The 13,460-nt window shown below is 44.1% G+C and overlaps 1 protein-coding gene across 2 annotated transcripts in view; it reads right to left on the bottom strand.

The window, feature by feature from the left end:
• The window catches only part of FN1 (fibronectin 1), a 54,092-nt gene that overhangs the window by 8,035 nt on the left and 32,597 nt on the right, over positions 1–13,460 (bottom strand). Inside the window, exons 25-36 of one of the 2 annotated variants that reach the window (XM_065638247.1) lie at positions 10,964–11,146; positions 9,906–9,995; positions 9,062–9,331; positions 8,562–8,678; positions 7,964–8,128; positions 7,110–7,265; positions 6,097–6,210; positions 4,100–4,369; positions 2,076–2,263; positions 888–975; positions 531–707; positions 205–294 (exon numbers count right to left, since the gene is read on the bottom strand). In XM_065638247.1, coding sequence (XP_065494319.1) covers positions 205–294; positions 531–707; positions 888–975; positions 2,076–2,263; positions 4,100–4,369; positions 6,097–6,210; positions 7,110–7,265; positions 7,964–8,128; positions 8,562–8,678; positions 9,062–9,331; positions 9,906–9,995; positions 10,964–11,146 — 1,908 coding nt within the window. The remainder of the gene's footprint in view (positions 1–204; positions 295–530; positions 708–887; positions 976–2,075; positions 2,264–4,099; positions 4,370–6,096; positions 6,211–7,109; positions 7,266–7,963; positions 8,129–8,561; positions 8,679–9,061; positions 9,332–9,905; positions 9,996–10,963; positions 11,147–13,460) is intronic. The other variant, XM_065638248.1, reaches the window with a different exon arrangement.

Genomic DNA, 13,460 nt, shown 5'->3' with positions numbered 1-13,460 from the left:
GAAGGAAACAAGTCAAATGCGGTAAAGGCAACCATATCCTTCACCTGCCCTGCATCTTCTGACACACTTCTCAAACTCCAGAGTAAAACCAATTGCTGCAAGTTACAGTAAATTTTATATATGACCAGATATAGGCAACTTCTGCCTGACCATATGTGATTGTAATGTGTTAGTATGAACAGAAAAGTCAGCCAAGTTCATTACCAGTGGAGGCATCAATCACTACTGGGGAACTGCGCGCATTCTCGTTCAGGGTGTAAAGGTAGATCTTGTAGTCAGTGCCAGGTTGTAAGCCTAAAATGAAGTTGAAACATAAATGTTATCTCATCTGAGAAAGCCGTCTAAGACATTTTTCATCAGAATGTCTTTCAACAGCAACTTCTTGGAGACTAGTCTTTATGACTCGGATATTTTTTCCCACCTTTTGTTCCTATAGTATTTCTCATCAAGGAAATTTAATGAACAAGAACCCGCTGTAGCTTCTGATATGACCCTGGAAGCTCCCACACCTGCAGAAGCCCCTCACTTACCAGTGATAGTGTAAGTCCGAACATCAGGGCTGATGGTCCTTTGAATGGGGTTCTGGCCACTTGCTGGGACAGCATCAACTTGGAAGCCAGTGATGGTCTCAGTCTTGGTTCTCCAGGTAATGGTGATGGTTGTCTCGGTGGCATCTGTCACACGGGCCCTGCGAGGGGGACTAACATCTGCGCCAGAAGGAAAAGGTCTCCTGTCAGTACTGTGGGGATTATGAATCTTACCATCTAAGTGTTTGTGAAGGCCTTTGCTGGAGCTTTGTACAGAGCCTTGCTTTTGACAGAGAGTAGGATCTCAGCCTCTGCATCTAGCAAAGCACTATGGGTCATTTGTGGAGGATCACTACTTACTTTCAAGAGTGGTGACCACACCCTGGGCTGGTCGGCTGGTCAGAGAGTCCTTCAGGGCATAGACGCTCACTTCATACTTGGTGGCCACCTAGAATGGACAAAGTTATACTGTGTCATGAGAAGGACCTGGCACAGTGGGACACAGTCCTGCCCTCGTTCAGTGTTTGGTAGAGCCACATTTCTTGGTCACCAGTAACTGAAGTATGAAACCTTAAAATAACTCAAATCAGTGAAGGATTGATGGGATAATTCTAATTATTTCCACCTGTAATGAAAGAGTAGACATCGACCCTGATAAACAGTGCTATTGATAATACTAGTAGTGCACAAGTGCACACACAGAGGAAATCCTGGAAGAAGCTTATTTGCCATCCCTCATTTTGGAACCTGAGCTTCCGAGCTGATTCTTCAGAAAAGCCTAATTTACACCCTGTTTTTCCTGGGGTTAATGGATGTCATTTGCTACGATAAGGTCCTCTGGCTGTGAAGAAAAGAGAATGGTGGAAGTTACAGCATGGTCTTTTCTCCTTGACTGCATCAGACCAGGAGTTCACTTAGATTAGAATGTTTTTTAAGGCTCCTTTTTGAAAATAATTCAGAAAACTCCTTAAAAACAGATCAGTAGCTTTTTAAGATAGCAGAAACCATAAAAGCAATGATTTTCAGCCTTTTGCACTTTAGGAACTCCTGAAATGTTTCCAGTGGAGAAAATGGCTATATAGCAAATTTAAGCCTACTCACAAAGAGACATGCATTTTTTACTTACATTTTGCAGATGTCTTCAAAATAGGCAATAGACTGCCAGAGCTCCCATATCACAGCTTGAAAACCTCTGCATTAGGTCACTTTATCTGACCTCTTTTGTGAAATATGAGTAAAAGCATTTTACTGGGTTACTGTTGATTGTGAACCTGACAATTCGCATTTGACTAAAGCATCCAGTCTCTGTGCTAAATGAGGAAGGGTAAAGAATGCAGATTCAGCAGGCCAATTCCTTGCCTTTTAAAAACTATGGTAACGAGTAGTTACAGCTGATGGCTAGTCAGACTTCAAACAGAGTCAGACCCTTAGGAGCTATAATGTTCTACTCCAGCCGAGGTTTCTGACCCGGGAATTTGAAATCGCTTCAAGTTCTCCTAACATCTCCTTCCCACAACACAGTCTGCATCACACAAATAAAGGAGTTACCATTAATCCAGACACGACAGCAGAGGTACTGTCTGGTGAAAGGTTGATTTCTTTCATAGGACCAGTCTTTTCTTTGGGGTTCACTCTGACTCTGTAGCCAGTGAGGCGAACGTTTGGTGCATTCCAGTTGACGGTAAGACTGGTGGGAGTTACCTGAGTAAACTTCAGGTTCGTTGGAGGTGGAATTGCTGCAAAAATCCAGATTGGCTCATGGTCAGTTTAAATAAGACAGTCTTGGACAAAACAATATTATCTCCTGAATATGTGACAGGTTTAGGCCCGAAATACACAGGCAGGCAGGAAAGTGATGTCTTTTCTGCAAATACAGGCATAAAGCACCGTGGAAGAAGAGGTATACAGGAGGAGATTCTCAAATCCACAGTAACACTTTTCAGCAGAAATAAGGAGATCTCGATGCCTCAACCCTGAAGTTAGGTGAGTAACAACACTTGCCGTGATACAAGGTTGAACGCTTTGGAAGGTGCTTCAATCTGTAGCAGGCCAGTCAGTCTGTTTAAATTTTTCAGCCTGTCTCTGCTTTTCATCACACAGCTAATAGCTCAGTCCTGCTTCACTTGCCTATCTCTGCTCATTTCTAAAATACGATGGATGATTTACAAAAGAAAGTAGGAAGCAGGCTCAGGAATTGCGAAGAGGATATAAAATACTGCAAATGCAGAGGGGAAGCATTTTACAGCCACTTACACAAGTGTAAATTACTACACAGAGAGCAAGGCAATGGAAAAGCAGAGCTGTGGTGGCCATAAGGCTCATCACACAAGAGTCTGTTCATGAGCTAACACATCTGATATCTCTAAAAACAAATGTTTGCATTAAAAAAAGGAGCATGCATTGAAACATTTTCTTGCCTTACTGTTGATACTCTCTAGGCTGTAAACAGACGAAAACTATACCTTTTCATAGCACCTGCAATTAGCATGTTGCTGTGAAGTTTTCTAATTTTACAGAGTAGAAATACAACATAATTCTCCCTTGTTGCTTTGCTCAGAGCTCAATCTAAAGCCCATGAGAGTCAATGTAAAGTCTTGAATGACTTCAGATATGCTTTTGAACAGCCCACAAAGGGTAAACCACAGAGAGCAGGCTTTAAAAATTACTATATTTGCATTTCTGGCAGGTAGTCAGCCAGCTGTTTCAATCATCACAGCACTCTGTTTCAGCTTAGCATAGCAATCTGTACACTAGGAACCACCATCTTCATTATACCCCTGGAATTACAGTCAACTTTTCATCCACAAATGAACAAGACACATCTGGTAACGTTCGAAGTTTCACAGTGGATACCATATTGCTGGAAGTAATTTTGTCTCAAGCAATTAGCTTAATTTTCCTTTTTTACAAAGGAATTTTCAATGTATTCGACATGGGTTGGATCAGTCTGGCCCGCAAGGGACTGTCCTGAATGGAGCATGTCCTCTTCTTGTGGAGGTGATGTGAGCGCGGGGTGTGGGCATGCACATGGGCTGTAGTGCTCAGGGCAGTGCCAGGGAAGGATCTTGCGGCTCTGCGAGACCTGAGGGTTAAGCAATTTCCCAGGCCTTCCTGCTGCTCTTTTGTTCCATCCCACAGCGAGGACCCCAACAGCTGCCCTAACCTCTCTGTTGTTGGTAACCAACTCTGCTTGCAAGTGCCCTGTATCCTAAAGACAAGAGCATTGTAAAAGGGTGGTTCATCATGAATTAGGCTCTGTGACTAAGGACTGGACATTAGCGATCCACTTGAGGACGGAGAGAAGGTTATAAGGTAACATATGTCCTTTCTCAAGACTCTTGCTCCTTCAATCCTGATTTTTCCTGCAATCCCTGCCTTCCCCAACGTGCACACAGGCTGACTCAGCTGGCAGTCAGCTCTCCACTAGCGACTAAGCCACCTCTCAAGAGCAATCACATCCCTTTGGCTGCCTCTGCGGCTTCCCCGGCGCAGAGCACCAGTTGCACACTTTACCCAACACGGCAGAAGCCACTGCTGCCATGGCCTGCGGGGTGGTGGAGTTAAAGGTGTACCTGTGGACTGGGTCCCAGTGAGGGGCAGGCTCTCCATGTCATCGTATATGGCAACGATATTGATAGTGTACTCAGAACCCGGCCTGAGGCCATGCAGCTCAGCAGTGTCTTCTTCACCACCTGGGGCCGGCAATAGCTCATGGATTCCATCCTCAGGGCTTGAGTAGGTCACCCTGTACCTGGTGACTTGCCCCTGCGGGCTTTCCCAAGCAATTTTGATGGAATCAACATCCACCTCAGTGAATGCTAGTCCTTTAGGGCGGTCAATGTCTGTTAGGCAAATTAACGGTAAGAGGTTATGTGATAAAAAGCAGGTTGTGGGTGAGGAAAATAAAAAGCATTTTCTATTACATGCAAAGCGGTTTTCAGTTTTGTGCAGGAGAGGGGGTACTTGATTCTCCTCTGTGCTGCACCTTGCACACATGCTTACACCTGGGCAGAGTAAGGCTGAGAGTTTGTGGGTGCCACATAGCAGGAAGGCAATCTTGGCCTTGTTGAAACCAGAAGGACTTGCATTACCACCTTCAAAACAGCCAGGACACCAATCCTTACCCACATTTGTGTGCCCTCAACACTGAAGCCCCTTTTACACAACTCTAGCAGCATTAAGCTACCTTAAAGTGATCAAGAGAAAAAAAGAAATGGGAATTTTAAGACCCATTTCTGCCACCAGAGCCAGTAACTGGTTTCTAGTGCAAAAGGCAGCCAGAGAACACACCTGGCTTGGTAAGTTTGGATTCATGCTGCATTTGCTTTTCCCTATTGTAAGCTGCTGTGCAAAGCGCCAGTCCAAGGAGAATCAGTCCCACTATTTTCTTTCATAAATTAATATCCAATTAATACACTTTCAAGAAAGCAAATTACTCAGTATATTATGTTTCAAAATCAGTTAGAAACAAACTTTTCAGCTTTGTCTTGAGTGCACAGGGAATATCCACAGGTGCAACTGGGTGATAGGCACACTGTCTAATTAGACCAATTCATTGGATTTTCCTAGCAAGGTGGGAGCTCAGTGCTAGACAGCAAGGGAAGTGAGCCTTCCTTCACACGAGTCTAGTGTGGCTACCACAGAGCTATTATATATCCATTTGTTACACAAAATGGGAGGATCCGGCGTATTTTTATATTGGATCCAAATTACACTTTTCAATAAGATTTCAACTTTTTTATTTGCCATGTTATATTAGCCCTGAATTTTCTACATTTTCTAGTTGGCAAAGGTGATTTTTGTCCATGAATATGTTGGCTTAAAATGGAGGTGGACTCTTTTCCCATCTCTGCAAAGCTACAGAGAAGCTCCCATTATCTTTAGGAGAATTCCACAAGTATTTGGGGCTGAGTTGTGGTTTTGAATACAAGCCTGAGCAAGGGAATAACATGCATGCAAATCCCTACCCCAGAGGTGTCCCTGAAAAAGGCACTTTACATCAGAAATATCCCTCTGAGTTCCATGTTCCCTCTTGCCTCCTCTTTGTGTCCAGAGCAGTACTGCTGTTTTGTACAGGCAGACAGAGCAATTTGTGGGCTGAGCTGTCCTTTCTTTTGCAGTGCTTCATGCCAAGTTCTTGATATACCTCACGTGGTTTCCTTTACTCCCTTGCACAGGGCAAGTGCTCCTAAGCCCAGTCCAGTCCACTAACAGTAATCACCAGTAACCACCTTTGCCACCTAGCTCCAGAAGGAAGATTGCACATTTTTTCCACTGATTGGTTGAACAAAACCCAAAAAGATTTTGCAGCTTTAGTGAAAGAAAATCAGAAGCACAGCATTTTGATGGGGTGGGGAATCGCATTTTGCCTGTATTTGAGGGAGAGTGACTCCATTTTTGCCAGCATCTGCAATTTAGGTGCATGGTACTTATCACAGGGCAAACCACCCTGCACTCCCCTGGAGACTGGACACCTGCCACTTGCTTTCACTGGTGACGCGATACTGCACAGCAGATTCAGACATCAATAGATAACATTTATTTTGTTACCGTGAAGTGGAATACGTACTGGTGACAGCTGTCTCAACCAAGGGGAGACTCTCTCCGTTCTGATTCTGAGCATAGACACTGACCATATACTCAACGGTGGGCTGCAGACCTTCAATAGTGACTTGCGTTTGATCTGACAGGAGAGAACAACATTAGTCCATCTGCAACTGCACAAAGCTGCAGAAAATTGGCCTCTGAATGAAGGGCCCGTATAAGTGATATCATGAATAAACGTCATTAAAACAAGACAGGATTGACATATCGTTTGTCATTGTTTGCGCTATGCTTCTCTGACAGCACACGACAAGGCATCTGCAATTTGTACCTGCTCGAAATCCCCACAGCTAAAAGGGCAGGTTAGCACAGTAGAAAAAAAATAAAGCAAGAGCAGACCAGCCTTCAGCGTTTTCCTGGATAAGACTGACCATTAACCCAACTGCATCGCAAGCATCCTGAGCGCCAATCTCTGCAGATCCCACAAAACCCACTAAGAGTGTTCCCAAGAGCAACCCAAGAGCTGACTTGGCAGGCTCTGTGGTAACGCAGTCAAGCCTGCTGTGTATGTGACTGAGTCCATGCTATGACCAAGGGTCACATTATGTGACCTTCAGAAGGATTTCAGAGGAAGTTCTGCTGGATGCTAGAAGATCCAGTTGCATTCCTTTGAAATCCAGGTCTCTCTCAGAGACACTGAGGTTGCTAAGAAAAAACCTCTGCAGCACAGTGGTGTCAAAGAAATGTGAAGCTTTCAGGGCGAAAATTTAGAATCATAGAATAGTTTGGGTTGGAAGGGACCTTCAAAAGTCATCTAGACCAAACCCCCTGCAACAAGCAGGGACATCTTCCGCTATATCAGGTTTGTCCTGTCTTCTCCTGGATGAGAGCCAACTAAAGTCAGCAGGATGGCAAAAAAAAGGTACAAGCAGGACAAAGTTTGCCTTCGAGCATATGCCTAGTGCCCAATAGCATTAATTCTAGTGGCCACATCTTGCATTCTTTACATATCTGGTGAAGGATGTCATGTATTCTTACCTGCAGGGACATTTTTAGTTTTTGTGGGCCCATGTCCTTTCTTGGGGACAGCTGTCACTCGATACCCTGTGACTGGGGACGTTGAAGGAAGCCATCTGATGCTGATACTGTTGTCCTGGACATCGGTAACTTGCATCTGGGATGGTGTGTCTATTTCTGGGCAAAAATAGGTTTTTTTGAGTATGTTGGTACAGGAAATCCTCCCTCCACAGTTGCCTCCTAGCTGAATTTTATTCTGCTCTTCCTTTTCCAGGATGTGCTTCTTAGAACAGAAAACACATGTTGCTATTTATTTGTACCTCACCCTAGCCCAGAGCAAAAAGGTCTTAACCATGATGTGTGGCTGACTGACCTCATATCAATGTCAGCTGAGGATTTTTATTGTTTTAAAGGCTACTAAATGCCTTTATCTGCAGCTACAGCAGGAGTAGGATAAGGCTATATCCAGACCCAGGAGTGAGACAACAGTCCTGAAGTTCGAAAGTCATGTCTCGTCAGGATCACGTAATATGACAGTGCATCAGAAGCACCCGAATTAAGCCAACAGTGACCCCATGACATGAGAGCCCAGCAGGATTTCCGTGCTGCAGTAAGCAGTCAGATATTGCTCATATCCCCATCAGAGCTCCACAGGGTTTTCCTCCCCCAAAAGTCCACAATCCCCCTCTGTGTCATGTCATTATCATGCTGGACCACCATGATATGCAGCTCCACTGAAAACAACGGGCTTACAACATGGGCCATGATTTCTAAAAGAAACCAGGGATCAGTGATACAAATCTACGGGGATAAGCCAACATGAAGCTGCAGGGGTTCTTTGTAGGTTTCTTTGTACTGTTTTAAAGAAGTCTCACCTGTTTTGTAGGTGACAGTGACTGGCCTGCTACTGGCAGGGCTGTCTCCACGGCCAGTTACAGCATACACGGTGATGGTGTAGTCTACGCCAGGTTTGAGGCCAGTGATGGTAGCAGTGGACATGGTGCCAGGCACTGTAAACTCCTGCACAGGGCTGCTTCCACCTAAGGAAGGTAGGGTGGAAAAAGAAATGTAATGGATCTCTGAATTACACATTTTAAATCATTACAAAAACCAGGACAATCCTACATGCATCAAACTGAAGACAGGACCCTGTTGATTTCAATAGCTGTTGGGTCAAAGTCTTTTTCAGACCAACCCAAGGAAAAGAATTAAATATGTACAGAGAACAATCTCTAAAATGACCGAAGTGCTCCAGATAGTCTCTCTTTTTGGTAGATATAAAATGATTTTCTCTCCTTTAAAAAAAATACACCTATATTTGACCATCTTCTCTAAATATGCTGCAAGAATCTCAGAGATACAAGAGTCTCCTGTCTGCTACAGTCAGACTTGCCTTTGCTATTTTCTGTGGCTTTCTAATGGCCTCAGAATAGACGTTCTGGTCTGTGACTGGCCATAGCGGCCTGTCCTCACCTGTTTCACTGTACGTGATCCGGTAGTATCTGACTGTCACTGCAGGAGCATCCCAGGAAATCACAAGGCTGGTCGGGCTGGTGGGAGTGACTTCCAGGTCCCTTGGAACATCAGACACTAGAAAAAAAAAAAGAGAATTGAGAGTTTAAACGCAGTTAATACACATCAGCTACATATTTCACCTGTGACACCGATCTCCTCTGCTACTCATGTGCCTTAGTTTTAGCACAGTGCACACATCGCTACAAGTGATGTATCTCATTAAAAAAAACATACAGCATTGGACTAGATTTAATGGAAAAGGTGCTGCTTGCCCTAAAGACATCCGACTTGATCTGAAAGTAGCATGGGTCCTCCAACCTTTTCCTAAATCAGGCACTACCTCAGTATCACAGAGTTTCACAAGCTTGTAGGGAAGTTCTACTTAACAGCAACTACTTTGGTAGAGGACAATCAAAATCCTCATGGTAACTTTTAGCCAGCATTCTCTCAAGGCTTACCCGTTGTTTGTTGGCCGACCAAGGGCACGCTCTCCTCCCTGCCACTGACGGCGATGACGCTGACCACGTACTCAGTCCCTGGAAGCAGGTTGGTAAGGGTGATGGAGTTCCGTGAGGGGGGCACACGGTCCTCCTTGGGCCTGCCAACACCATGCTCTGGCTGATGCCGGATTTTGTAGCCCGTAATGGCGGTGCGAGGAGCGATCCAGTGGACAGTGAAAGAGTTAGCAGTTATATCCGAGAAGTCAAGGCCAGTGGGGGAATCAAGACCTGGGTATTTCAAAGAGACAAGAGACTGAGCTCAACTGAACTACTGGTCATCATCACCATTGCCACGTTTCATTAAGCTCAGTACCATGACACTGCCAGATCCTAAGCCAAATGCTATTCAGCCATAGAACTAAACAAATACGTGTTCAGGATCAAAGCGAGATAAACAAGCACTGGAATGCAGACACAGGAAGAGTGTACGGCACACACAGACAACACAGCATAAAACAATGCACATCACCAGCAAACTCCAGTACACAGTTATAAAACAAGAGAGGGGCAGTGATGAATATGACAGGCTCTGCCTAAGCTTGTTATCAGGCAGACACCATTAGTACATTCAGACCAGGATCTACAATGCTCTATTTAAAGACCAACAGAAGTTCTAGCTCTCAGACATAATGAAACACAAAATTTCCTAGTGTTTCCCGAGATGCACATTTGCATCGCTCTTTGATATCTAGCTGATGACCCATCGAGAAGGTGGCAATACTCAAGAAAGAACAAAGTCCCGTTAATGAATGCTTAATGGATGGCACTAATCGCGCATGTGTCTCGGGGTGCATCTACGTACCTGTTTTCTGGATTCCAGACAAAGGTGCGCTCTCGTGCTGCTCAGAAACACTGTAGACTCTCACCAGATATTCAGTACCAGGGAGCAGATCTGTGGAGTGCAAGTACAGGAATTTAGACTTTTATTTACTAATAGCTAGAAGTCATTCAACCAACACAACTGTGCTGCTTAAGTGAGGTAATCGGGTTTTGCTTGATGAAAGATCTAAGCCTCCAGGACACTCAAAAATTTAAATCAGTTCTTTTCGTGGAATTATGGTTGCTTGCAATGCTTTAGCCTGAAGGAGCATGGTATCCTGTACTATTGCTTCATTAGTTTGTGGAGACTGGCCAGAAGCAGTTTTCTATGAGGTCCCTTCCAGTTATCTAGCAGTTTAGTTATGCACCAGGCCAAAGCTTTAGCTCATATAAACTGGAACAGGGCCAAGGATTTCCAACAGAGCTATTCTAACTCTGATGAGCTCCAGATCTGGTCTCTTATTCTGAAAGTGAGTATTGTCTCTCACACAACCAACCTGATTCTAGGACAGAGAAAAAAGCTTTGAATATAATAGAGCTTTTGCACTAGCAAAAATTAATGTCAGCTTTCTGAAAATGCCCACGTTTCATTGCCAGGTCCTGTAATGTTCCAAACAGTATTTATTTTCTGGTCCTGAGCATACAAAGCCAAAGGAGCAATGACCTTTTGCACATTCTGATCCTCTCCCTGAAACTCTGCACTGCAAGTCCTTGACATTTCTGGCAAACCAGGAGAGTAATATGTATTTAGTCTTAATACCTAACCAGGCTGCAAATCAATGCAATTGCCCCATAGTCTGATTCATCGCTGTCCTTAGATTGATGGGAAAGACTTCCCTGTGGTTTGGCTTTAACTTGGGTAAAGAAAGTGGCCAAACCCCATTTAGTCTGAGTTCGTACGAGGCTACTTCAACATCAGCTTAGATGAGCTGAGAATTTGGCCAGTTACACTTACAGTAAGGAATTTTTCTTTTGCCTCATCTTATGTCATATGTAAGGGGCCTCTTATATTTGTTCAACTTTTGTAGGTAACCCACTTACTTGTTAAGATCACCATGTTGTCTGAAGGTGAAATTGTCAGCTCTGCAACGTCTTCCTCCTTCTTCACAGGTGAGTAACGCACCAAGAAGCTGCTCAGCACGATGGAAGTTGGTGCGGTCCAAGTCACTCTCATAGTATCAGGCCCCACATTAGTAAAACGGAGATCAGTGGGAGGAGGCACAGCTACACAGTAAAAACCAAATATATCTTAGTTCTCCAATTCCTACCAGTTGATCAAGAGGTACATTCAGGGAATCACCAGAGAAGGCATCTCATGCATAACAGACTACTGTGTCAGACCCATGCAAACAGACTTCTAAGCTACGTTCGGTTCTACTATAGTTAAGAGAAAAATACGTCTGTACTCCTGTCAGGCTCCTTTAACCTCTTGGCAACTCCCAATACTTTAAATATATCCTGTGGGGCTAATTTGAAAACAAAGTAGCAAGTTTCAGTAACCTGCTTCTTGCAGCTGGATTTCAAATTACAGATGCAGAGCCAAGAGAGGTTCAAAGTTGCCATACAGCAGCTTACAGGTGGAAAAGTCATCTCATCTAGAATCCATACATGCACACACAGGAGAGGAGAGGGTATATCACTAATTTCCTACGACTCTACTTCTACTTGTGTTGAAGGATTTACAGCCTCAGGATTTTCAAACACAATAGGATTTCATGCAAGAACTAGTTTTCAGCTCGCCTTCTGCTCATGCACTATTGACCCTTGACGGCGTGGCATGGCTGTCAGTGGCCTGTACTCAGGGAGTGGCATTTTGTCTGCATCCTTTGGGGCATCATGGAAAGAGTGGGGCCGCCACTGAAATAGACTGCTGGAAGCTCAAACAGTTACCAGGGTTGGAGGGTGTCTGTTGAACTGCTCTGCCCTGTGGCACTCTTATTTGGGGGAATCATGGTTTAGAAATCTGGTGAACATACAGCTCATGTTTCAGGCTCTCGATTCTAACTGCATCCCAGAAATCTGAATAGCACAAGGTGAATGAGCCTGGCAAGTCTGCAGCCATTCACAGCATTAAAATGCCTAAAATTAGAAGACTGAGCAGTGCACATCCATCACCAGCTGCCATTGAGAAAAAGGGGTGAGCCAGGTCTGTCTGGCTTCCCTCCAGTGAGCGGCTTAATTCCTCTTTGGACAAAGCCCCATCGTCCCGAGAGCCAGTGACAGCATGAAACACCGTCCATGTCACAAAACACAGAAGTTTTCAAAATTCACCCGTTTGTTGTGTCAGAGTGGTAGGGGCGCTCTCTCCACCATTAATGAGTGTGATTACACTGATGTCGTAATCAATGCCCGGCTCCAAGCCTGTGACTGTGTAGTATCCTACTGAGGAGTCCACAAAATCTTCGAAAATAGGGACACTTTCTCCTGCCGCAACTACTGTGATGCGGTAACCAATAATGGTGGAGGCATTTAACGGGGTCCACCTCAGGCCGATGCTTGAGTCAGTTATGTCAACAAAGCTTAGGTCAGTGAGCTGGGGCACCTCTAATGAGTTAAAGAGCAAACGGGAAAGGCAAAGACATACAGAGGCAAAAGAAAGACAAGGGAGAAAAAAGCAGTGTTCATCACTATTAACATTGACAGAACTTCAGCAGCAATTGCGGTGATATGCAGAATTTCTCTTGGGGTTTGGGGGAAAAGGAGGGTTTTTGGCGGTTTGGGGTATTTTTTGTGGGTATCTTTGGTTCATTTTTTTTTTTTCTTTTTTTCTTTTCATATGGTACTCTGTAACGCAGTCTCCAGCTGCCCCCCTGGGCAGACAGAAGCTGAAACCCTGATCCCCTGTGACAATGCCCTTCCACTTCAGACTTCAAATTTTCAAGAAGGCCAGCAAGAGGAACTTAACTTGCAACAAATTTACTTTGAGCAATGATGAGCCATAAAGACTCACCATTTTCCAATGAAAATAGAAACAGAAAAAACATACCACTTTTTTTTTCCAGCTAGAAAGAGATCAACATCTATTAACATATAAAACTACTTCTCTGAAATATTAGTTGATTTGACCTTCTAGAATTTTTGTCTTGTTCAAATGGTAAGTCCAACTTTTATCATTGGGATCATAAAAAATATCAACCTGTTCGAAGGGACTAAATCAGCCTGCGCCCTCAGCTGCTGAGAACCATCACAAAGCTTCAGGTTAGATCATCCACTCTCTGAACTATTTACACTGGACTTGGAAAAGTCTCAAATCCCTGTAATGGCTTGAGGATCTGGCCCAGAATTCCTCAAGTTCTACTTACCACTAACTGCTGCAAGATATGTGCTACAAACAGACAATACGGAACAGTGAGTAATAAAACACTTTCTGGGAAAGATAGCAAATGGTTAAAAATGATCCTTAGATGATAAGTATTCTATAAGAGTGACAATGTCTTCATTTTCAGAGGTTATGCCCAGCACAGGTTGTGGCCAAGAGACTGACTTGATTTGTTGGCTAAATAGTTCAAAAATTTCAGAACTAAGCCACTAAATAAAG

The sequence above is a fragment of the Caloenas nicobarica genome, chromosome 6 (assembly GCF_036013445.1).
Source record: "Caloenas nicobarica isolate bCalNic1 chromosome 6, bCalNic1.hap1, whole genome shotgun sequence".
NCBI classification, from domain to species: Eukaryota; Metazoa; Chordata; class Aves; order Columbiformes; family Columbidae; genus Caloenas; species Caloenas nicobarica.
Note: the sequence above shows the minus strand (reverse complement) of the source record. Positions and strands in the feature narration are given on the sequence as shown.